Raw genomic sequence first — 24266 nt, 5'->3', positions numbered from 1 at the left:
CAAAGCAACAAATTGAATGCAATGATCTTAGAGCCCGCCCGTCAGTTGCCTATGCTTAGCTTTCGCAATTACTCTGCCATCTCTAACAAATATCGACCCCGTTAACGTAGAGCTCTCCTCATTATGCACCTCCAATGCAGTGTTCTGTGATGGTAATGGTAGTGAGAGGTTTGCAATTGTAAATGTCACTACGCCGTTACTCTCCAATTTCGCATTCTTGAACAGCTGATAATCCTCCTCTTCCAAATAATTATCCCAGTATTCGTCGTCTATCTTCAAGTCATTGGGATTAGCAGAATCTTTGCTTGGGCCCTCGAGTCTAGATCCCAGGGCGGTTCGAGTCGGATTTGGAAATTCATCCTTGTTCCACTCTGAATAGAGTACATAGTGTGATCTGTTTAGATGGTGGTAGTTGAAGTGTGAGTTATTGTACGTCATTGTCAGTAAATTAGATAAACTCAATGCTTGAAGTTCTCTGTTAAGGTAATTTCAATAAAAAAAAAGTGGTGAAGATGATAGTTCCCAGCTGGCAGGCAGATAATTTGATAGTAATTATATGAATTTATAACTTTTTGATATGTACCTGGCTAAAAAGATGTTCAAAATGCAGATAAAAACAAGGTTAATCTAGCAACCGCTATGGACGCAGATATATCACATGCAATTGACCTCCGAATGTGAGTGTAACGACCCGCTGGAATCGATGAGGTCTAAGATTCAAACAAGAACTTGTTAGCAGCGCACTGTCAGTTCCAAGAACATTCACTATCTCTCTGATCGCCCGTCAGAGAAACTCGCAGTCTACTACTTTGTGTCGTGTATCACGTACATTTTTGTGAAGTAGTATAGACTACGAGCTATTGTAAACTTGGCACACTAGTAGATATGTTGTCATCCGTTTTGGCTTCATAGCTAATTATATTTCTGGATTAGAGTTTTAGTGTTAATTACTAACTGAAGGATTTGTAGTCTATAAATGTTTTCATACATAGGTTCAGCTTTTACAAATGTTGTTTTGGGGTGTTTTGAGTAAACCAAAAAAAACTGAAACGAGTATTTAGTAATTATCCTACTTGTAAGTGTTAGGTATGCTGCCAGGGATCAGTATTATCTCTGTATGCTAGAAGATTTATGACCTACATCACACAGCAAACAGCGAGCATACCTAGGGCAGCACTAAGGAAGTACATCCATGTGTTGTTGTTGGATGATCCAGTTATTGAAGTTCTCATCTTGGTAGAGATGGCAAAGTTTTTGTGTTTTGTTGAAGACACTCTAGAGCTTGTAGGGCTTCCAAAGGCTTCTATTGACAACGAGGTAGAGAATGAGCTATTGATTTGGCCATCCTTATTGAAGTATGTAAAGTTATCGAATGGCTGAGGAAATAGGTTATTTTCCTTCAATTTTAGATAATCCCACTCAGCGGCATTCTCTGTTTTCCAATTCCAAAATATCCAACCTGTGGTTTTTGCGGAGTATGTCGCCAATTGAGCCTCGATAAATTGTCTGACTCGAGTCTTGTAGCTTTCGGACCAGGTGCTGATATCATTTTGCGATATACATGTACCGTTTGGTGGACTATCGGATTGAAAAGCAGTAGTCTTGTAGTAGGAGCCATCGTATCTTGCCCCAATACCAATACCATTGACCCATCTTGCACAATCGGTGATAGCACCAGACCATTCGCCAACTACAGCCGGATGGAAGTCTAGTTCTTTGGAAATAGAGTCACCATAGTTGATGATATCCATTATTCTATTATATTGATTGTTTTTTAATTGGAAGTCAGTAAAAACTTCATAATGATGGTGGTCGACCAACACCGACTGTGAATTATATGTAACATTAGTCAAATTGTAGTATTGATTTGAGACATTTCTATAATCTGGATTCAAGTGTAAGTTCCAGTAACCAATAGATTGGAAAGCGTCATGGATTACAAATGTCAAATTGTCATTTTGTGGATTATTATTCTCAGCTTCTGCCGTCTTGAACATGTCAAAGGCCTCATAGTAAGATTGGGCAATGTTACGCATACCGATCTTTGGGCCCAGGGGCTCGTTCATTATTTCTAGACCAACCACAGAGGAAGTATTATATCCATTGTAATTATTTGTCCTTACAAATTTCTCAAACATGTCTTTCCAGATTGCAAGGGTTAATGGTTTCGTCTTGTCTGCGTGCAGCCATCCCAGGTCGTCATACAATATTCTCTGTCCTGAGTTATCAAAACCATTTTGTGAACCAGGAGCACCATGAAGGTCAATCCAAACATTTAACTCGTATTTGCTGGCCCAATCAATCGCTTTCAGTAGGTATTGCAGTTGTAATCCTTCGCTTACGTATGGATCATCATAGCTAATGTTACCAACATAATTGTACCTGCTTGTATCGTTGGAGTTTTTCTTCCAAGCCCAATAACCTATAGGTAACCGCACGAGGTTGAAACCATTTTCCTTAATCTGTGCAAAATCATCCTCTGTGATAAAAGTCTCGTAGTGATCTTTCAGCAATGTAAGTGCATTCTGATAGCCCAACTCCTTACACAGCGTATATTCATCGACAATTGAGTAATTACCAAACGTGCTATTTTGAAAAGTGGTGCTGTTGGTACCATTTAGAGTTTTATTCACATGGGTAAATGCTGTTTCATATAATGAAGGTGTAATGTAAGGCTCAGTAACCAGCCAGCCTCCGATCGTGATACCTTTCACTTGCACTTCGCCATCGTTGTAATAATCCTGGAATCTCTTCTGCAGACTTTGCAATTCATCTGTTGTCAAACCTGAGTTATCATATCCCAACACGCCGAGTGCTAAGAATATTACCACAAATAAATGCAGCATTTTTTAGTCAGTTTAGATGTTGATGTTGTTAGTGTGGTAATTGAGTAATTAGCGAGAAAATATAACTACTCTTTCTTTGTTATAACAAAATATAATGCAAGTTTGCATTCAGGATTTAAAAGTATTTTAAAATGATACTAGTTCAATTTTTTTTCCAACTCATTAAGAAAGTGACGTTTTTATTTCTAGTTCTCAATTTAGCATAAAAATAGGCCTTGGCAACAGATCACGTAGTGGCCTTCAATTTTGATTTTTTGTTTTTTTTGTCTTGAATTTGTCACTTTATTGAAAAGGAACCTTTGTTTACCAGTAAGGTAAATCGTTTAGCCAGAGGCATGGAACGCGAAATTTCGTGTTCCATGCAAATCACATTCTTCGGCATAGAAGTTGGCAACTCACAGCACAAAAGTAACCAAAGATACACATTTCCTGAAAACTGGAGGAGAGTAGCAAAATAAGTAGAGATTTGAAATAGAAATGTTAACAAAACTTACTAATTAAACCACGTAGATCTCTGGTGCGGGAAATCCCAGGCTCATTCCGTATCCAGATATTGCACATGCTTCGCAGCAGTGGCTACTTCTTTTAGATAGTTGATCCCATCAAACAATAAATACTCAGTTATTTGTAGAGCTAGGTTTTCATACATATAACTAGATATCCATCAGTCATAGTACTACTCAAACTGTTTAGACGCCCACACCCATTAGTTTTGTAAAATGGAGAATCCAGAGTTACCGCTAAAGTAACGGCAAATACTTTATCGTTCTATACATCCAAGTCATATGATTATATAACATTATACGTGTCTATATACGTGTCTACGACGACATGTGTTAGTCGTTTTTAATGTTACTAAAGTGGTTCGCAAGAAAAGCTGTAACCCTCATGTATAAGGAAAGGGCTTGTTCTTAACTTAGTGTGTTTCTTCAAGATGTAAACTTAGAACAGTTCATTGGCCCTTTAGCAGGTAGTATAATATATATATAGTCGCTGCGAAGGTTTGTTGTTTAAAGTTTTATAAAATCTTCTTCTTTTGCCTAAGCAGAAACAAAATGGTTGCGCTCAAGTACGTTTTAGTGCCCGTAGCACTGGTGGCTGCGAAGAATATTGTTGAGATGATTACGTTTCGGGATGAGAACGGTAAGTTGCATAGGAGGTTGGCTCCAGAGGAGTATCGTGGCGGTGTGTTAGACGGTGAGGAGAGTCGATTGTTGCAGAAACGTGATTTAGAGATGCATCCTCCAGTTGACCTGGGGGTATATTTCAGTAATAGGCCGATTCACCGCACCATCGATGTGCCGGACATATATTTGGACTCTCAGATATCAGTGCTGACGGAGCTAGATATTTTTGCTTCGTATTCTCGTAACGATGAGAAAAGTTACGACATGTTCAGAGATCCCGAGAGTGATCTGATAGTGATAGCACCTACCAATGCTGCTATCACTGCTCTGGCTAAGAAACCATGGCAGTTCCCCATGGACATAGATACCATGGAGCAAGCTGGCTCTTCTGAGAGGGATATCGATAATGCCATTCACAACAATATCGTAAACTTTGTGAGATCCCATGTCGTGGCATATCAGAAAGATACCAAGACTTCGAAAGATGGCACTGTTCTCTTACAGAGTAAACAGTACAGCATGCAACATTCAAATGGTAAAGGCGGTGACGTCTTGCTAAAGAGAGAGGGGGAGAAATACTGTGTTGCGTCAGTTGTTGACGAAGTATTTCACGATGTTCAGAACATTTATTCCACCAAAAATGGTGTCATCCTGGTGATTGATGCCACGTTGTCCAGGCCTGGTGCTTGATCTCTCTTTCTATTTCAAACTTTTTTATTTTATGAGTTTCATATTCCTTTTTATTGTTTCTTTTTTTTGTGTATGGCTAGAAATGACTACAAATCCAATAATAAAATATTCGTTCAAGCAGTATCAGTACGTGTATGTAGTGGTTTGTATGTTTTTGTATTTGTTTCAAAAGCTTTGAAAATATCAAAATCAGAGTTAGATTCTATAAAAATATGATCTAGTTGAGAGTAAATTTAGGAATTATTAAATTTAGAAACTAAACTACACCATATCATCTATTTCAGATAGAGGGTCCTGTAATTCCTGTAATTGGGACACAGAACCGTGATTCTTATTAGGCACTTCATATAAAGTAGCATAATCGGCTTCCTTACCGTTTAGTAATGCCTTGGTTGATGGTGGGGAAAAAAATATTCTCTTCCATAGAGGTGTGTTAGTATCACTTAATAGCCAAAAATCACACCAGTTTCTTCTCCAGCCATAGTCAGTAGATATTGATGACAATAAAGACCTTGTATTTGTTGACCGAGAACTACCATGCCTTGCTATTCCGAAAGTGTCTTTAATTATAGCTACACATTGATGCAAGCCTGTTACAGCACATATCATACCCATGCATGTTCTAGGCTTGGGTAAATTGCCAGAAAAGGTTGTTGATATTCTTTCATTCGTGTTGTTCCTTACTGGAGGTGCAGCTTCTTCCTCGGTATCTTTATTGTTAATAAAACCTTCAGGGACAGTGTTAAAAAACTCGTTATGTGTCTGAGAATCGATATCTACCCTTCTGCCTTCCCTAATTAAAGCATTTAGTTCAGAATTCGTAAGTCCTTTAGTGATTTGAAACAATTGTACAATCACAAGACTGAATATCCATACAGCCTGGATGCAAGCCCATGTCATAATCAAAAATGTGAAGCGGTCTCCAATCAAACCAGAACACAGGTCGTCATCACCAAGGATAAAACAATCACCATCCATGTCTAATTCGTCAAAGTACTTTAAACAAACTTTTACAAAAGAAAAAATACCCAGCTCAAGTGCCAAAATGAAGAAGATGAACAATTTATGGTTCTTTAAACCCACATCGTTATATATCCATGGACAGTAATGGTCGAATCTCAGAATAAGTGCGTCATTGAGATATGAGTATTTGCTCCTCAATGGTTTTCTCACCCATGTTTCCAAACAGAAAGATCTTGTGTCAAATTTACCTTCTTTAAGAAGATTTGAAATTGTCTCACGTATTTTCTCATGATCATTCTCTGACCCAATATGACCAGGATCAGAAAATGCAAGCAGAAATAAGGAGTAGCATACAAAGCACAATATGGCACAAAAGGTTAAATTTCCTAGAGGTCTCTTGGTAAATGTGTAAGGTAAAATCCTTAATATCCAAACAAATGCTAGCCAAAAAATGCTTCCAAATAATATTCCCGCTATCAATGGAGACTTGAGTAGAGATGCTGAGTTAGTACCTTTCGTTTCATAAGAAGGTAATAGGAATGATTTGATGAATTTGTTGGAGGCAAGCAACAACAAAATTATTACAGGTAATGCAAAGAGTATGTGTAAATGAGAGAAACCAAAAAATGCAAAACCTAAGACTAGTAACGGTATCAGAAATGTAATTATCTTGGCATGATCATCTCTTTTCACTAACTTATTTATAGGATAACCATTTTTGTCAAAGTTATTATGCCTTAAAGCTTCTTGGAATGAATGGGTGTTGGACATTTCTTCTGCTATCACAAAACAATCCTTGTTGTCGTTAGTTTTCTGGAAAAAGTCAGCACCGTCTTGAATTAAGTACTTCAAGACATGTGGTTGGCCTTTCACTGTACCCCAATGTAGTGGTGTAAAGCCACCTTCATCAGCAATCTTAACACTAGCATTAAACTTGATCAAAGCTGCTACTGTAAGTGAGTCACCCTGATATGCAGCCCACAAAAGAGCAGTACGACCCTTTGGATCCACGTAATCTATATCGATAATCCCTTTACTAACAACAAAGAATAACACATAGACTACGAGCATTATATTCGAACTGTTTACTGACAGATGAAGTAGGTTAAATCCTTGCTTGTCAGTGGTTGTGGCTGAGGCACCATGCTGTAGCAAATAGTCCACAACATATACAAACCCGTATCGAGCTGCCCAATGCAACGGGGTGGCCTCTAGTGCGCCAGCTTTGGATTCAACATTGGCACCTTCACGTACAAGAAAATCCACAACATTAAGTCTATTATTGATAGCTGCCCAATGCAGCCCAGTTACACCCTCACGATCCGCATCTGATGACACATTGACTTGACCTCCATGAATCATCTCCCGCACAACTTCCAAATCACCGCGCTGACATGCATTGTGATACTTTGATAAAATAGGATCATCATCCTCATTCCCATTCTCACCATCTACACCAACACTGGTGTCATTGTCATTAGCAATATTAACTTCTACACCCGCACCGGCTTCCCTGTCGCCATTGTCGGATACCAACGGCCTCATCGATGCCTGGCTCGACACACTAGCTTGCTCGCTGTTATCCTCCATAATCGTATGGTTCAATTGGCCAGCAGTCACACTGTTCAGGATAGGTTTACCAAATTCAAGTAGAAAACTCTATTTAGCTCTAGGTCGATACTCTTGAGGCCCTATTTATAATTTTTTGTTGCTTGTTGCTCACTTTTTTCTTGGCAAAAACGGGTCCCGGCCATTTAAGGCCGAAACTTGCTCATCGCCTTGGAAGATTCCAATATACATACAAATATAGATGCAACTAAAAGTATCTGAAACGACATTAGTGAACTGGTACTTTGGTGGTCAAGAGTCATAGCCATGGTTGAAGAAGATAGACGATGGAAGTTGCCGTTTGCTGGTGCACCTTCAATAGTGCAGGCGCACCAGAAGGATGAACAGATTGAGACAATGTTATCGGTAAAAGTCAGCGAGTTACTACGGGGGGTAAGAGGTCAGTTGTTCATTAATAACTATCAGAAGGAGATCTCAGTGGTTGTCAAGCTGATATATTTGGGACTGACGACTGCACTATCCAGAAGAACATTGGGTGAGGAATATGTCGATCTGATATATGTGAATAAACGGGGTTCTCAGTTGGTGAGAGGAATTAAACGGGTCCTATTTGTGCTTAGTTATACTTCTATTCCTTATTTGGTCACTAAGCTCTCAAAGAAGGTCAATAATAGGAGTACAAATAATGAAGAGAGTGATGATGGCAACGAGAGTACTTACACCGATATTTTGAGTACTATGATTGACCTGCATTTGATGGTGTTCTATATAACTGGTACTTATTACGATGTATTTAAGCGTTTTTGGGGTATGAGATATGCATTGGGGCATACTTTATCACAAGAAGAAGAAAACTATCGTGATAAGAGTAGTAAGAGTTACAAGATTCTAGGTTACATTATTCTTTTACAACATATTTCTAAAGTTAAACCTATTATTAACAAGGTCCTGAGTATCTTACCGCAGACAAAGGAAACATTAAATGCTGGGTCCAATGGTGTTGGACTAAAAGAAGGATTTGCACCTGCAGCAACACCAGGGTTATTGACAGATGTACCTGAAAATTTTAACATTGATCACATCAAATTAAGTAATGGTAAAGAGCTGGCATTTATTCCCACAGAATCAAGAAATTGTATTCTTTGCTTGATGGAAATGACTGATCCAAGCTGTCTACCTTGTGGGCATGTATTTTGTTGGGACTGTATCACAGACTGGACTAAGGAAAATCCAGAATGCCCCTTATGTCGGCAACGTAGCTATCCTCAACAGGTGTTGGCATTAAGAGCATGAGCGCATATAAACATGGTGTTTAAAATCTTTCTATTTACGAACAATTTTAATATATTCATTAGAAATGTAATTTATGGTAATAATGCGTTATGAATTCGTTACGGATATTTTATATAACTATCTATCATGCTTTATCTTGGTATATAGTTAATCTACGATTAAGTATGAATGGTTCAATGATCAGATAAACAAGAAGCTCACAGGCCTTATCATGATGACAATTACAATTACACTCCAATGTGGAATAATAATTGTTTCTGCTTTCCTTTCTTCTTTGACTTGGAATTACCGTTCAAATTCAAGCTCTCGAGTAATTGTTGTTCTTCTGTTAGCTGAGGAGCTGGCTCGCCTTTTTGTCCCCACTTCTTGGGATCAGGGATTACCGGTTCATGTACAGGTGGTATGTATACCTTTGGTTTAGGAGCAGGCAAAGTCGGTAGATTTAAATCAGCTAGTTTATTCTTGCTGCTTGAATTACTCGAAGGTTGTGAGCCCCAGCTAGGTGTAGCAGCCTTAGTAGTGCTTCCACCATTAAACTCAACTCTGTTTGATGCAGTAGGTCTAGCACTAATTCTCATTGGTGTTTGTCTTTGAGTAGCTGATACAACTGGTTTTGGGGATTGCCTTAGACCTTTGTAGACTGGTGCTTTGTTAGGATTCTTGAAAGGATCAAATGATGAGGACACACCTCCTAAAGAAGGTAATTGGTTTAGGTTCTTAATAGAACTGTGAGACTTGGATCTACCTGTGGAAGAACCCCAAGCACCACCAGGCACAGTTTGGATATGATCATCAAGAAGCGATGGTAATGCGTTTTTCCTCTTTTCAGTTTGCTCGTACTCTTGATAAATGACATCTAAGTCCTTGAATTTTTTGCTATTTTTTGGATAAAGTGCAGATAAGTTGTGTACAAGCAGGTATATGTCTGCATGAGTATCTGTGAATAGCTTTTTATATTCCTGTACTAGCTGAGAAGCAGTCAGCACAGAGCTATCATAATTTTCATTCAAAGTTTCGAATTTCTGGAAACCTTCCAAGGAGCTGTTTAAGTAGTGCTTAGCTCTTTCATTCATTCGTAATCTATTTACCTCAGGGTTACTACTCTCTTCAATATTAGAACTGCCAACTGAGCCCATGTCGTAATTATAAGAGTCTCTTTCCCGTATAACCTGTGATGGTGCAGAGATAAAAGTTGATAGTTCAGATTGAAAGAATTTAGGCTTTCCTCTTAATATATCACCGTGTTCTTTTAATATATGTGCTTGTAGTTCCATATCGTCCTTGAACACAACGAATTTATCGTCTAGACAGGATTGAACGGTGCAAACATAATGAGATGTTCTAAAATGCTCAAATAATTGTTCGTAATCCTTGAAGTACTGAGGTTGAGTATGGTCTATTCTGTCACAAATGTGACACTTTTCGTGGTCGTTCCTCATGTGGATATATAACTCGTCATCTGAGTAGAATCTCTTACCAGTACAAAATGCGCACATGGGGTGACCTTTAAAACCTTCTGAGTCACCTCTGGAATGGTGGTTCTTTAATTGATTGGCTGTGTAAATTTTCATTTCTCTTGGAAATGAATGTTTGTTACCAGCGCAGATCAAACAAATCATTCTATTATGGGCAGATTTTAAGTGTTCATTATATTTTTTGTAAGTCGTTGATACATGTTGCTCGTTATCCGGGCATAGTGGGCATGCATACTTTAACAAATCTAATGTTGCATTCTTTACTTCATCTGATGTAAAATCAATACCAAACTTATCGTCACTTCCTGAAAAGTCTGTTATTTCGGAGTATTGTGCATCGATATTGTCGGTGAAGGTTAATCTATCATTCTCAGTTCTACAGATCAAACATGACTTCTTCTCATATAGGGCCCTTTGTCTAAAAGAACAAACATGGCAAGTAGTATGATTACATGGAGATAATGATGCATACACTAACACTCTGGCACAAATAATACAAAGTTCGGTATCATCATCTTCCTCACGAGCATTGAACTCCTCCACTTTCTTTTCTATATTGCTCTTCTTGCCACTTTTAATCTCCTTTTGCAAAAAATCTGGATTCCCAGTAATTTTCTTGGCTTTTCTACCATTACCAGACTCTCCATTACTTCTACCACCAGTCTGAGTCCTACGGAAATTCCTATTCTTGGGCTTAGATCCGTTTTGTTGCTGTTCACTACTCATAAGTTTCTTCTAATTTTTTTTTCCACTAGTTTAAGGCTCAAATTGAAGTGCGGTATAGTCTAATCTAGTATCCACTCACTGTTTCTCTTATTTTCCCACGTTTTACAACTTTTTTTTTGCTGTATTTGAGCGTCGTCTCGATATCTAACGTCAGCATACACCAGGCAATAACGCACTAAAAATTAGATACTGTACGGACTAAACTCACTTAAGGTTATAGAAACTCCACCAGCCATTATGCAACATGCTTTCGCTTTGGTGCCAGTCTATTCTCATCGAATTCTGTCAAACTCGGTGTGTGCGTGCCAATATTTTTTCAGTGCGTCACGACGGGTCTGTCACATTGTGACTAATTCGTGGAAGAACACGATAATAGACCAAGTGTAGAGCGTTACGAGGTGTAGTTACTTGTATACTTAATTAGCTTTGTGTTCTTATCTTATAATTTATACAAAGTTTGTCCAACTATTTCTTTCTTATTAGTCTTGGTAATTCCACAGGTTCACTCTCCCGTCATCACCTGCGGTTATTAGCATTTCTTTGCCGTCTATATTTACCCATTTAACTGTATTTATCTCATAAACAGTATGTGCAGCTTTGTACGTGGCAGATATTTCCCATTCGCTTACTTCAGAGTCATTCTGCTTTTCTTTGTATACGGCAAGGACACCATCTGCACCAACAGAGGCAATACGTCCGGATGGTGACCAGGCGACACCGTATATCTGTGATCTGTGTGCATTCGGCAAAGTCGACTCGCAAACCCATTCCTGTTGGTCATCTTCATCGTCACCAATATATTTCCATACACGCACAGTTGAGTCGTCGCTACCACTACATAATCTGATGGGGTCTTCCTCCTTTGAGAAGTCAGAACACCATATAGTACCTTCATGACCGGTAAGCACCGCTGCACATTCCCAATCGTCGTCGTAATCCTTCCAAATTCTCACTGTATCATCATATGAACTAGATGCTAGTAAGTTATGTTTTGTGTGCCATACTACGTGTTTAACATCCTGAGAGTGCTCTTGCAAAACACTGATACATTCGTACTCCTCGCCTGCTTCATCGGTCTCCCATATCCATACACTCTTGTCTCTAGAACATGTAGCCAACAGACAACCATCTTGGGACCAAGAGATCCCCTTGACTTCATTTTCGTGGCCCTCGATGATGGCCAACAGCTCCATCTCTAACTTGGCACCCTCTTCAAGGTCGAGGTCACTCTGCGTCCATATAGATATAGTAGAGTCGAAGGAGCCAGCAGCCAACAGATCAGAATGTGGACGCCATGCAACTGATCTTACTGCTTTCTTATGAACAGTGTCATCCAGCACATCCAGTAAGTTCTCCTTGCCATTCTTCAATTGTAAAACTTTTATAGCTCTATCGGTGGATCCAGTGGCCAAGAGTCCTCTTACAGGCTCAAAATCAATGGACCACACTTTGTCGTTGTGTAACTTAAGCGATTTGGCTAATTGTAAAGGCATCCTAACTCTTGGTCCTTTGGCTTACTGTATCTCACTTAGAACTCCAATGGCACAATTTCACTTGCTCTTTTATATTCGGCTATTCTCGCTTACTAATTGCTCGATGGCCATCGCCCAAACACAAGTCAGATCAGACTCACAAATAAAAATTAAGTATCAGCCTATAGAGGTAATAAGCTTTATATAACATATATACGAGCAGAAATGCAAGAGCACTTCCAGGAATATTTACGAATTGTATGCTGGGTTTCGGTACTTACATTTATGCAAGAGTCATGAAACTACTACCGAGACACAGCGTTATAGCTATTGTTGTTACGTAGCGATCAGCTCATTGGCATAGGCATACTCAATTGTCTTATTCACCCTGCTATCTACTGTTGCATGAGTCTTCTCTATACAGCTCATCGCAATTGCTCAACTTTTTTGATCAGCAAAAATTGTAGGATATAGAAAAAAAAGGCGTGAGCCCTTTAAGCAAAGATAGTCTGGTAACTTCCCCCCCCCCCCCAATTGAAACCACAAGACGCTTCACGATCAAAACTATACAACATGATCAAGCACTCAAAATGTATACGTCTCTTCAGCACCACAAGTCGTTGTGCAAAGGGCACAGTTCAAAGCACGGACTACAAGCTTAGCCAAGCGGACATAGCCTCTGATGCGGTAGTGTTCAGCATGGTTCAGCCCACTGGCAAGTTCCATCTGGGGAATTACCTGGGTGCTACGCGGGTGTGGAAGGACTTGTGTGACATCAAGCAACCGGGCCAGCGGCTGATCTTTGGCGTTGCTGATCTGCACGCGATCACCATCCCAAAGCCGGACGCCGCGCAATTCAAGCAGTTACGCCGTGAGGCGATTGCTAGTATCCTTGCAGTTGGTGTCGATCCTGCCAGGGCGTCGATTATGTACCAATCGGCGATACCTGCACACTCGCAGCTTTACTGGCTGCTGAGCACTGTGGCCCCCATGGGCTATTTGAACCGTATGACCCAATGGAAGTCCAAGTCCAACCTGCGTGAGGACAAGGACGCCACAGCGAAAGAGCTCGGTGAAGTGAAGCTGGGCCTGTTCGGGTACCCGGTGCTCCAGGCAGCGGACATCCTGCTTTACAAAGCCACGCATGTTCCAGTCGGGGACGACCAGGTCCAGCACTTGGAGCTCACGCGTACATTGGCTGAGAACTTTAACAAGCTATATAAGAAACAGGTGTTCCCCTTGCCACGCACATTGCTGGCACCCACCAAGAAGATCCTGTCTCTGACGCACGACACCAAGAAGATGTCAAAGAGCGACCCCAACCAGGACGGCGTCATATACGTGAACGACCCGCCAGAGACCATCATTCGCAAGATCAAGAAGGCTCGCACGGACTCGATCACCGATAAGTTCTACTACGACCCGGTGCACAGACCAGGCCTCTCAAACCTTATCAACATTGTCAGCGGTATTACGAAGCAACCCGTCCACGCCGTGGAGCAAGAGTTGCAGAAATTCGATAACTACAGGGACTTGAAGGCACACGTCTCTGAAGTAATCATCGAAGAACTCCGTGTTCCTAGAGAGAAGTTCCACCAGTACATGGAGGACCCACAGTTTCTCGACGACACCGTCCAACAAGGTACACAGAGGGCATCAGAGATAGCTGCCAGCACAATGAAAGAGACAATGCAGACTATGGGATTCATATAGACTATGGGATTCATATAGTACCAATGCAAGTGTGTGTCGCGGGCATCCAACCCCAGCCAACGGATAATACGAAAGTTTCACCTTCCATGCCTTTGCGATGAGCAGTTCCTTATGCAGTTCCTTATCGGTGTCACTTCCAGAAAGTGCCAAAACTGAGTTTAGAAGGGGCCTGAGAGACGGGAAAAAAGTTGAGAAAAAAATCCGGGTGCGGTGTTGTGTTGTGTACTTGTACGGGTGTTTCTGTACTAAGTTGGAAGGTCTCACTTAAACTGGGCAATAATAGGCATGAATGTTAATGTGGTGGGAATTGGGCGACCACAAACCTTGTAAATAGTATATAAGAAGAGAGAAGAGAGAGGTCCTATATGTCATGTTTCTGATCAAGGGCTACAGATAAGTAGGTAACGGATGAAGGAGGTAGTGTTGATAGTGCGGGGCATGACGTGTGCGTCATGCGTGAATGCTGTGGTTGGGCAAGTAGAGGCGCTCGAAGGTGTGAGCAGTTGTGATGTGTCGTTGGTCACCAGTGAGTGCAAAGTAGTGAGTGAGGATAGTGTAGCGACTGATGGTATTATAGAGGCTGTTGAGGACTGCGGGTTTGATTGTGAGTTGATTAGGGAGAAGAGTATGGCTCCTGCGCTATGTCGTGGGTTTATCGGGATCAAAGGAATGACATGTAGTTCGTGTGTGGCCACGGTGACCAAGCAGTTGGAAGCTATAGAAGGTGTTTCTGATGTCGATGTTTCGCTAATGACAGAGGAGTGTACGGTAGTTTTCGATCCGCAGTTGGTGGCTATAGAGGATATCAAGGAGACCATCGATGATTGCGGGTTTGATGGTACTGTCTCTAGCAGTGAACCTGTGGGTGGTGCAGACTCTAGGGCCAAATACGTTGACCTACGGCTACTGGGTTTCAATTCGAAGGACGACAATGAGCTGGATCAGCTAACAGATAAATTAAGGGGTTTCAAACAGGATAACGCCGGTATACTCGATATGGCTTTGAATACCGAGGATTACTGTTTGTCAGTACACTTTGACACCCAGATCATAGGTATACGAAAGATCATTGACATACTGGAGAGTCTTGGGATAAACGCCGTGGTAGATGTCTCCTTCGATAAGCACACACAGTTGAACTTGTTGACTAAGGCCAGCGAGATACGTTACTGGAAGTCAGCTTGTGTGAAGTCTTGCATAGTAGCATTTGTCACCATGGTATTATACATGGGGTTGCCGGCATTGTTTCCAAGCCTGATGAAGGATAAAATCTTCCCTTATTCATCAGTTGGCGCTGTGAACGGCTTATATTACCGTGATATCATAGGCTTTTTCCTAGCCTCTTATGTGCAATTTGTCATTGGTGCCACTTTTTATAAATCTGCATGGGCATCCTTGAAGCATTATGCTGGTACAATGGATACTTTGGTGTGTTTCTCAACTACATGTGCGTACCTTTTCTCATTATATTCTATGACCGAATGCATAGTATCGCCACCAGCCTCGGGGAAACTTCCGAAAGTTATTTTTGATACCTCTGTCATGATTGTCGCATATATTTCTATCGGGAAATATCTTGAAAACAAGGCTAAATCCAAAACGTCAACAGCATTATCTAAATTGATATCACTGACACCTTCTTCCTGCATTATCGTTGATAAGGATGATGACTCAATTACGCAAGAAATTGGCATCGAATTACTGGAAGTTGGTGATATTGCCATGGTCAAGCCTGGTGCTAAGATCCCAAGTGATGGTATTGTCACAAAAGGTATATCTGAGGTTGATGAATCTTTAATGACTGGTGAAACAAATCTAGTGGTTAAAGAAATTGGATCAGTTGTAACAGGTGGTACGATCAATGGTTCTGGGTTGATTTATTTCGAAGTCACATCTGTTGGTGATGATACTAAGCTCGCAAATATTATTAAGGTAATGAAGAATGCACAACTGAAGAAAGCCTCTATTCAGAGATACACTGATTATGTAGCGTCAATCTTCGTTCCAACGGTGCTGATCCTATCACTACTTACATTTATTGTATGGACTTCTCTAACTAGAAGCGAGAAAATCATCTCCAAATTAAGTATATTTGGTGAGACTAGTGAAAGCAGGTTCTATATGTGTTTACAAATAGCTACTTCGGTTGTCATCGTTGCCTGCCCTTGTGCACTGGGGCTTGCTACACCAACTGCAATAATGGTCGGCACTGGTGTTGCTAGTGAAAATGGTGTCCTGATTAAAGGTGGTGATGTATTGGAGAAATTCAACGAGGTAAACACTTTTGTATTTGATAAGACAGGTACATTGACCACTGGGCACATGACTGTTCAACAGTTTGTAGGCAACGCCGAAATGATCAAGAACTTATTTTATCTAGAATGTATTGAGAGGGCAGAGGCGTTAAGTGATCATCCAGTCTCCAAAGCAGTTGTAAAATATTGCAGAGATCTATTAGGAGAGTCATTCGAAGGTACTTCAATGATTATAGAGGATGAACAACTTATTACAGGTAAAGGTATCAAGTGCACTGTGAAAGCTGCTGATAAAACCTTGAGAATTACTGTTGGAAACAAATCTTTAATGGATGAGGACTCGTTAGGAGAATTCTGGCAAATGTATGGTAGAGCTGGCCCATGCACCGTGACATATTTGGCCATTGATGATAAGGTGTGTGGTAGATTCGAGCTACTTGATGAAGTGAAAAGTGACGCAAAAGATGTCATCCGCTATTTGCGCAATAACAATTACGAAGTATTCATGGTGACAGGTGACACTCATAAATCGGCTATGAAAGTGGCTGAAATGGTTGACATACCTCCAAATAATGTATACAGTGAAGTAACACCTGATGGGAAATCGCAAACTGTGGAATATTTAAGAGAAGAAGGGCGTGTTATTGCATTTATTGGTGACGGTATCAATGATTCATTGGCCTTGGTAACGAGCGACTTGGGAATAGCCATTTCCTCTGGGACTGAGGTTGCCATTGAAGCTGCTGGCATAGTGATTTTGAATGATCCAGACACCGACGAGCCCACATTAAAAGGGGTTGTAAATGCATTAGACCTGTCTATTAGAACGTTCCGTAGAGTGAAACTGAATCTGTTCTGGGCGTTGTGTTACAACGTATTCATGTTACCCATTGCCATGGGTATTCTCGTACCATGGGGGATCACACTACACCCAATGGTTGCTGGATTGGCTATGGCGTTCAGTTCTGTCAGTGTGGTAGTAAATTCATTGATGTTGAAGTGGTGGAAAGCGCCTGAACTCACTTCTAAGAATTCGCATTCGAGTAAAGGGTATGGATATTACACCAAGGGCACCGAACAGCTGAACCGCTTGCTGGGATCAGCATCGACAGGCATGAGCGATGATACAGAGATAGAGATTCAGGACTTGGAACTACAACCTACAAGTTTATCCTCACAAAGGACTTTGTAAAAATAATAATATATAGACACATGTAATTAGTACCGACATTAGTCAATTAGAACAACTTTTGAACTTAGAATTTAGAACTTTTTCGCTTTGATCTTTTTCATGGCCTCGATATGTGCTTTGAATTGCGACTTCCAAGAGCCGGGGCGATGGGCTTGTTAGCCGAGAACACATACCTCTTCTTTGTGTCAACATGCAATTTGCAAAACTATCAAATATAGAAGGCAATAAGAAAGAGGACAGGAGCCGAAGGTAATTTTTTTATGAGAGTGAACTATCATTTCTTTGAGAGACTTGAGAAGCAGTGAAGAAGATATGAGTATTGACGGCTATTCATATTTACAGAAGTACTTGGTATTTGCGGACATCAAGCAGCTCAATACAGAAGTTGAGCAGAATGTGCACTATGAGAAGTTGGTGAAGGCGTTTCCAACCGTGGACAAACTTATTATACGGGCCATCCTCTTGGCTGCACGAGGTGACTTGGCACCAGCGTTCAATGCGTTGTTGAGTCTCACGGGCGAAGACATCCAATTGGGGTTACCGATGCGTCGGTATGAGTTTCTACCGGACAAGACACTTATGGAGCAAGCGTTGCGGGCCAAGCAAGAGGATATGTTGGAACAACTGTCTCAGTTGCAAGAGCCATCATCGAAGGCGAAATCAGCAGGATCCGAAACAAAAGAAAAGTCTGTTCCAACGGGCGATGGAGTGAGCACTGAGGCGATGACAGGGGAGGCACAGTCAGAGCCACAGATGATGGAGAACAATGCGGAGGACCCCAAAGATATAACAGATAAGGGCCTCATTAGCGATACTAAGTCCGAAGAAGCGAATATCAGTGTTGTAGAACCACAAGTGGAGAATGGCAAGAGTGTCAATCCCTTTGAGCTGTTGCAAGATGAATGAATAGAGTCACACTTCCACTGATCTCAATAAAACCTCAAATGTATAAGATTAGATCAATCTACTAATATATAAGGGCTTAGTAATTATTTACTTTATTTGTATGTTTATATCTTTTTTTTCTCTCAATTGTGGGTATATGACTCAAACACTATACACCAGAATCCACACTATCTCTACACATATAAAGAAGTACCATGGTATCGCTGATACAAGAAGTAGCAGAGCAATTACTGGTGCGTGTCTTCAAGATGTTCCAGCTGGCGTGCAGTGTGCTCATCTTGCTGCTGTTGGCACCAATCCTACTACTCGATGCGATCGATATCGTACTGTACGTAGCCCGGCTCATCGACTATTGTATCCGACACATAGCATACTACCGGAGGATATCCGGCTATGAGTACGATTACAGGATAAAGAGCTAGCCATTTTTTTTTTATTGTGGTTTCTGAAGACAATGTAATTATAGTATTAGAAATTACTTAGGAAGGGAGAGGGTATAGAAATAAAAAATTAATAGGAATAAACTATTAAGAAAAAAATTTTAGATTTTTTGAATGCAAATATTTGTGTTGGGTTATTGAAAGTTCCCGTTTTTGATTGTTTTTTTTCCCCTTATGTTTATGTTATGTTTAGTCGGTCAACACAACGTACAAGGCGTAAAGCATACCTGGGAACCACGCACAGATGGTCAGGATGATACTCAGTATACATTCAGTACCGAAACCTCTAGCGGAGAAGACAGCGACTGGTGGCAAAAAGATAGCTAGGAAAATGTTGACGATCTTGGTTGAATCCATTTCTGTTTTATAATGTGTGAGTGTTTTTTTGGTATTGTTTAATATTGTCTAATATTGTCTAATATTGTTCAATGCGGTTAAATATGAGTTCGGAGAGCGATGGGGTTGTTTTTATAGTTTCTAAAAAGTAAGGCCCCTTTTATACACAGCGAAAGTAAATCCTTTCGGGAACAAGGAACAGCAATCTACTCTCGTCCCCTTGTCACCCCCCTTAGGGAGTTACTCGGTGTTTAAGTTTCAATTCTCAATTTCCACTGTGCCATCGCTGCTACGCTCTGTCCTTGGGCACAAAAGAAAGGCCTCATCTTCGTCATCCCCCCCCCCCACAGGTCAGTGTATGCCAATTAGACAAGCAAGAAAGAAACTTGGGAAGAGCACAGAAGGGTACGTACGACGCAGGCGCACTTTAGTTTTATCGCTCAAAGGATTTCATCTCTAATACGCTTACAACTAATCTCCTAGAATATGTCGTAGTCTAGTCCTATTTGTAAGGGGCTAACCAATAAATCAAATTGATAAGTTCCACCACAATAGGAAAAGCGGAATGTTCGAAACAAAAGCCCGCAGAACTTTTCGGGGGGTGGGGGGGCTACAGGGTAAGAGTGTGATGGGATTGCATTTTGGCCCCTGTTTTTCCCCTTTCAATTATTTCTTTGTAATCTGTTGTGCGTCCGTTTCTTCGCAGACTGGTCTTTTTTTTTGCCTCTTTCCACATTTCCTAACTTGTTGCAGCACAATAGAGCTGTACTGCGTCCTGGAGGTAGAAGTTCCTCCCTGTCCGGATGTCTCTTGCACATGGTGTTTCTCCCTTGGTGGCTACGTAGGTGTCTAAGTGTCCGTGCATTTGTGATTACGTATAAATCTGTTGTCACCCGTTTCTGGTCCATTCCCAGCATTACGTCTGTGGTGATGTTGTGATGTGGTTACAAAGTCACTTAATTGTGCACGGGATCCATATCTCTATTTATTTTCTTTAGCTTTAGATTTTTAATGTTTAGGTTGTGGAGATAGCATTCGGAACCACAACTGTAGGAATTGCTGTGTCTCTTGTAGACAGACTCAATAGATCGTTAGAAGTGTAGTAATTAGATGAGCAATGTTTCTTTTTGATTGGTTTAGGAAAAAAACAATAGATGAAAGTGAACAATGCTTGCGATGGAATGGTATTAGTACACATTAGTACACAACACTATGTAAGAAAATATACTGGCATGTGTATCATTAAGATATTGGTAGGGAGAGCTTGTGTATATATCAAAAAAACAGATAATGTCTCGATGCCTGAGCAAGAGTCTGAGGGACTACCTGGCGTGGGTGAATCTCCCGGTTGCCCGCTCCAACTTCTTCATTACGTATGACTATAGACTACGACACCAGAGACAACAGAATGCACTTACCGCGGATCTGCTGCGGAGCGTGGCTACGTGTCTTGCAAAGTACCTCCTGGTCGACTACAAGCTGAACGAGTACCCGTACTACGATCTCACTGTGGTGAACGTGTTCTCCAACTACAGGCAGTCCATGGAGATCCTGTCGGCGGCTATGCGGTACCTGGAACCAGTGGTAGACAGGCAGCTGCTCAGCCGCGTCAAGGTGTACATGATGCCCTTATACCCCAGCCCACAGCATCCGGGCGAGACCCGACAGGTCTCGGAGAATGTGTGGGTGTTGGGCGATGACCAAGCGGTGTTCGGGACACCCGCCACGCTGCAGGACATGAGGCTGGCCGACCTCCTGCCGCTGGAGTACAGCACCGCCAGCTCAATCGCCGAGGAAGATCCCGTGCACGTGGTAATGTTTGATGACGTGTTGCAGAACCTTGCCCCGGATCTGGTACGTGTCCGCCCCGATTGCGGGAACGTTAACACCAGTGCTGGCGCTGGTGGCAGTGCAAGTGGCAGTGCAAGTGCGGGGGAGTGGGAGCAATGCTTTGTCAACACCTCGGACATGTCGCGCACGTACCTGGGCCAGGGCATGGGAATGGACCCGCTGTGCGAGCTGGCCGTCCAGCTCTGTTTGCCGCCGGCCGAGAATGTCGCTTGCGGCACAGAAGTTTACGTGCCGTCACAGGCAGCCCTCTTATTCAGCCACCTGAAACGACGTTTCCCAGAACACAAGCTTTTTGCCGTAGACAGCTTCGAAGTCACACATGAGACTATGTACTTCCGATGGAAGTCATGGCTTGCGGCAATAATGGGATTTGGCACCCGTGGAATCACGGGCACTGGCACTGGCTCAGCCAGTGCACCGTATGGGATCGAGAGCAGCAGCCTCGTCCTCGGATACACCAGCGGTACTGGCACTAGCACTAGCTACAGTCACAGGGCCCTCAAACTCGTACCGAATGCACACCAGTGCCAATTGCTATACACGGGAATCAACGACGGCCGCAAAGCTTGTACCGTAGAACCTCTAGATACATTTATAGACAAGTGGCGCGGCTCAGATCTGCCGGCCCCTGAGGCGGGCCCCTTCTCAGTCATGTACCAAGAGTGAGAGAACACGAAACATTTCTCTCTCTCTCTTCATGTGTGTGTGTATACATGTGTACTTTCGCATCTTTAATAAGCACAGGCAATTCCCATTTCAATTGCATTTCCATTTCATTTCATTTCCTTTGTTGACAACTTACCGTATTCAAGTATGCCACGTCCGTCCATGTAAATAAACGAGAAAGTTTTCAACCCGTTTCTGTAATATAGTATGACAGGTCCAGTGTACGATACCCCTGTGATCCCCTCCCCCCCCGCCATTCGTTACTGGAAGCTCACACATTGCGGCACTTTTTTTCCTCTAAAGTGGCTCTGTGAAACTAGCGTCCCACACACAACCCCCCTCCCCCCCGACGTATACCACATACTTCTCTGTGTGGTCCCTCCGCAATTAGAATTCTTCACCTGTCCCCAGTAGGGAAGGGAGAAGCCTCTATAGTCGTAAGCCATCAAACAGGGAAGTAATTCCTAATCAGGACTGTTATAGTATTACCAAACAGGAATAATGACAATGAAGTGGAAACTAACAATGACCCGTACGTGTATTTGTGTGGGCAGTTTTGGCCTCGCAAACTCACAACACAAAACACCCGAAAAATATGAAATCGAATCGAATCGGACGTCGAGTTCGAGCGAAGAGGAAAATCGAGTTTCTCTCCCTCTGCGAAAAAAGTTCCAGAATCACTTTGTGACTGTTTTGAGATTTCCTTACGGGCCCAGAGATTCGGCGCAGAGTGGCCTCGAGCTTGCCGACCCAAGCCCGTAGTAATCCTGATTTCGCGATTAACACTTTTCTATTTTAATGTACTCACACAGAAGGTCCCGTAGGCATATACTCCCTAACACAGAACGCAAAACAGAAAAAACGCAAAAACGCAAATACACAAATACACAAATACACACTATAGACCGACGAGTGTGTGTGTAGAAGACAAGTTGTAACAAGAGTGCGGTAGGCTCTCTCATTTGAACACACACACACACACACACACACAGAGCAATGTTCATTGCAAACACCAAAGGCAAAAGTCACTGAGAAACAAAACAATCGCACAACCATACATTCAAGACTATAGAGAACTTCTACCACGCAAAATGCTTAGGAAACAGAAAAACGCACGTCTACAGGACCTGCTATTTGTTTTGATTGTCTTGTTATTGTATGTGACCCCATCCCATATTCGCAAGTCTAAATAACTTCCAACACACACAAAGCCCGTATTACTATACTGATGGTGAAGAGGAGAATTTAATTTGAAAAAAAAACAACAAAAAACAACTAGAAATCAAAACAACGTTCCCCTCGGATCCTTTCAATTGTTTTTCTTAAAGATGACAATCTTCTTTTTTTTTCTTGTATAAAAGGTTTTGACAATTATTCATAATTCTCCTTGCACTTCTATTTCTTTCTGAAAACTTATTTGTTTCTCAGATTAGATCCCCGTCGAGAATTTCAAATTTGTATTACAGCAAATAGAATATAAAATCCCCACCAAACAATTAAAACTGTACATTCGCTAAAAAACAACAACACCCTACTATACTGAATCCCATCCCCCCCACACTTATTATAAAGATAACAACACAAATACACAATGCAATTCAACAAGATTTCACTATTGGCTATGGCCTCTGCCGCTTCCGCTGCCACCACTTCCCCAACCACCACTGAAACTAAGCCAACCACTACCAAGTTCTTCACCCCAGGTGACAACTTCTCTACTTTCGCTCCAAACGCCACTTTCTCTGGTGCCGCCGTCAACTTCACATCTACTTTCGGTATCGCCGTCCAATCCATCGACTCTAAGTCCGTCGTCTCAAAGTCCCTAGTGTCAACTTCCACGACATCTACTTTGGCCCCATCCTCTTCTACTTCTTCTGCCGCTTCTTCCACCACTTCTTCTCCAAACATCACCATCGTCAACAAGTCCTGTAAGGCTGACGGTACTTTGGTCATGGAGCTAGAGAACGGTATCCTAAGAGACGGTAAGGGTAGAATCGGTTCCATTGTCTCCAACAGACAATTCCAATTCGATGGTCCACCACCACAAGCTGGTGCCATCTACGCCGCCGGCTGGTCCGTCACTCCAGAGGGTAACTTGGCCCTAGGTGACTCCGATGTCTTCTACCAATGTTCTTCCGGTAACTTCTACAACTTGTACGACGAATACATCGCTGAACAATGTCACCCAATCCACTTGGAAGTCTTGTCCTTGGTTGACTGTTAAGTAACAGCAAATCAAAATGTGCTATATTATTAAACCCCATCCCATAAAAAATCTATATACTTTCGATGTATAGAGAATGATACCCCCCCCCCCCCCCACACACACAAATATACAAACGCAAAAAAAATAGTCTAATTTACAAATATTCTTTTGACATAATTAAAGTATCTTTTTCTTTCAGTAGATGAAAAAATAGTTTATACGTTATATCACTGATATAAGCTTATATTTATTTATATGTAATGAATGCAGAAAACCTATAGAAGAAAAAACAAATAGGAATAAAAAAAATTGATAGAACTTTTCAAAAAGTTTATATTTGTATGATTTTAAGACAAAGAAAAGAAAATCTATCTGTATGACGACGAACAAAATTAAAAGTGTGGAGAAAAAAATTGGACTCAACAGGACAAAATAAAGTCTCTACATAAATTCGCGAGACTTTAAGCAAGTCAGTTAAAAGAACAAACATAAAACAATATAAAATAGATCCATATTAGCAAATGCCTCCTCTTAAAGCTT

The 24266-nt window shown here is 41.5% G+C and overlaps 14 protein-coding genes across 14 annotated transcripts; 8 read left to right on the top strand and 6 right to left on the bottom strand.

The window, feature by feature from the left end:
- Window positions 1-27: 27 nt before the first annotated feature.
- On the bottom strand, window positions 28-438 carry SWM1 (Swm1p; the record flags this gene model as incomplete). The annotated part of the gene is made up of 1 exon (XM_449727.1): window positions 28-438. One exon carries the CDS (start codon window positions 436-438, stop codon window positions 28-30), a length of 411 nt encoding a protein of 136 aa, XP_449727.1.
- Window positions 439-1136: 698 nt separating this feature from the next.
- EXG2 (glucan exo-1,3-beta-glucosidase) lies at window positions 1137-2846 on the bottom strand (the record flags this gene model as incomplete). The annotated part of the gene is made up of 1 exon (XM_449726.1): window positions 1137-2846. One exon carries the CDS (start codon window positions 2844-2846, stop codon window positions 1137-1139), a length of 1710 nt encoding a protein of 569 aa, XP_449726.1.
- Window positions 2847-3901: 1055 nt separating this feature from the next.
- Window positions 3902-4663, top strand: GVI51_M08701 (uncharacterized protein; the record flags this gene model as incomplete). The annotated part of the gene is made up of 1 exon (XM_449725.1): window positions 3902-4663. The coding sequence occupies one exon, from the start codon at window positions 3902-3904 to the stop codon at window positions 4661-4663; it is 762 nt and encodes a 253-aa protein (XP_449725.1).
- Window positions 4664-4924: 261 nt separating this feature from the next.
- On the bottom strand, window positions 4925-7216 carry AKR1 (palmitoyltransferase AKR1; the record flags this gene model as incomplete). Its single annotated transcript, XM_449724.1, has 1 exon — window positions 4925-7216. The coding sequence occupies one exon, from the start codon at window positions 7214-7216 to the stop codon at window positions 4925-4927; it is 2292 nt and encodes a 763-aa protein (XP_449724.1).
- A 285-nt stretch (window positions 7217-7501) lies between these two features.
- On the top strand, window positions 7502-8488 carry PEX10 (ubiquitin-protein ligase peroxin 10; the record flags this gene model as incomplete). Its single annotated transcript, XM_449723.1, has 1 exon — window positions 7502-8488. One exon carries the CDS (start codon window positions 7502-7504, stop codon window positions 8486-8488), a length of 987 nt encoding a protein of 328 aa, XP_449723.1.
- Window positions 8489-8715: 227 nt separating this feature from the next.
- HEL2 (E3 ubiquitin-protein ligase HEL2) lies at window positions 8716-10689 on the bottom strand (the record flags this gene model as incomplete). Its single annotated transcript, XM_449722.1, has 1 exon — window positions 8716-10689. The coding sequence occupies one exon, from the start codon at window positions 10687-10689 to the stop codon at window positions 8716-8718; it is 1974 nt and encodes a 657-aa protein (XP_449722.1).
- Window positions 10690-11168: 479 nt separating this feature from the next.
- On the bottom strand, window positions 11169-12182 carry CIA1 (iron-sulfur cluster assembly protein CIA1; the record flags this gene model as incomplete). The annotated part of the gene is made up of 1 exon (XM_449721.1): window positions 11169-12182. One exon carries the CDS (start codon window positions 12180-12182, stop codon window positions 11169-11171), a length of 1014 nt encoding a protein of 337 aa, XP_449721.1.
- A 552-nt stretch (window positions 12183-12734) lies between these two features.
- Window positions 12735-13874, top strand: MSW1 (tryptophan--tRNA ligase MSW1; the record flags this gene model as incomplete). Its single annotated transcript, XM_449720.2, has 1 exon — window positions 12735-13874. The coding sequence occupies one exon, from the start codon at window positions 12735-12737 to the stop codon at window positions 13872-13874; it is 1140 nt and encodes a 379-aa protein (XP_449720.2).
- Window positions 13875-14282: 408 nt separating this feature from the next.
- Window positions 14283-17321, top strand: CCC2 (Cu(2+)-transporting P-type ATPase CCC2; the record flags this gene model as incomplete). The annotated part of the gene is made up of 1 exon (XM_449719.1): window positions 14283-17321. One exon carries the CDS (start codon window positions 14283-14285, stop codon window positions 17319-17321), a length of 3039 nt encoding a protein of 1012 aa, XP_449719.1.
- Window positions 17322-17633: 312 nt separating this feature from the next.
- Window positions 17634-18227, top strand: DON1 (Don1p; the record flags this gene model as incomplete). The annotated part of the gene is made up of 1 exon (XM_449718.1): window positions 17634-18227. The coding sequence occupies one exon, from the start codon at window positions 17634-17636 to the stop codon at window positions 18225-18227; it is 594 nt and encodes a 197-aa protein (XP_449718.1).
- Window positions 18228-18327: 100 nt separating this feature from the next.
- On the top strand, window positions 18328-18624 carry GVI51_M08525 (uncharacterized protein; the record flags this gene model as incomplete). Its single annotated transcript, XM_449717.1, has 1 exon — window positions 18328-18624. The coding sequence occupies one exon, from the start codon at window positions 18328-18330 to the stop codon at window positions 18622-18624; it is 297 nt and encodes a 98-aa protein (XP_449717.1).
- Window positions 18625-18856: 232 nt separating this feature from the next.
- PMP3 (Pmp3p) lies at window positions 18857-19024 on the bottom strand (the record flags this gene model as incomplete). The annotated part of the gene is made up of 1 exon (XM_002999557.1): window positions 18857-19024. One exon carries the CDS (start codon window positions 19022-19024, stop codon window positions 18857-18859), a length of 168 nt encoding a protein of 55 aa, XP_002999603.1.
- Window positions 19025-20293: 1269 nt separating this feature from the next.
- On the top strand, window positions 20294-21520 carry GVI51_M08481 (type II protein arginine methyltransferase; the record flags this gene model as incomplete). Its single annotated transcript, XM_449716.1, has 1 exon — window positions 20294-21520. The coding sequence occupies one exon, from the start codon at window positions 20294-20296 to the stop codon at window positions 21518-21520; it is 1227 nt and encodes a 408-aa protein (XP_449716.1).
- Window positions 21521-23111: 1591 nt separating this feature from the next.
- PIR5 lies at window positions 23112-23744 on the top strand (the record flags this gene model as incomplete). Its single annotated transcript, XM_449715.1, has 1 exon — window positions 23112-23744. One exon carries the CDS (start codon window positions 23112-23114, stop codon window positions 23742-23744), a length of 633 nt encoding a protein of 210 aa, XP_449715.1.
- Window positions 23745-24266: the final 522 nt, after the last annotated feature.

Source organism: Nakaseomyces glabratus, chromosome M (genome assembly GCF_010111755.1).
Source record: "Nakaseomyces glabratus chromosome M, complete sequence".
Classification (NCBI taxonomy): domain Eukaryota; kingdom Fungi; phylum Ascomycota; class Saccharomycetes; order Saccharomycetales; family Saccharomycetaceae; genus Nakaseomyces; species Nakaseomyces glabratus.
This window is presented reverse-complemented; position numbering and strand designations above follow the sequence as displayed.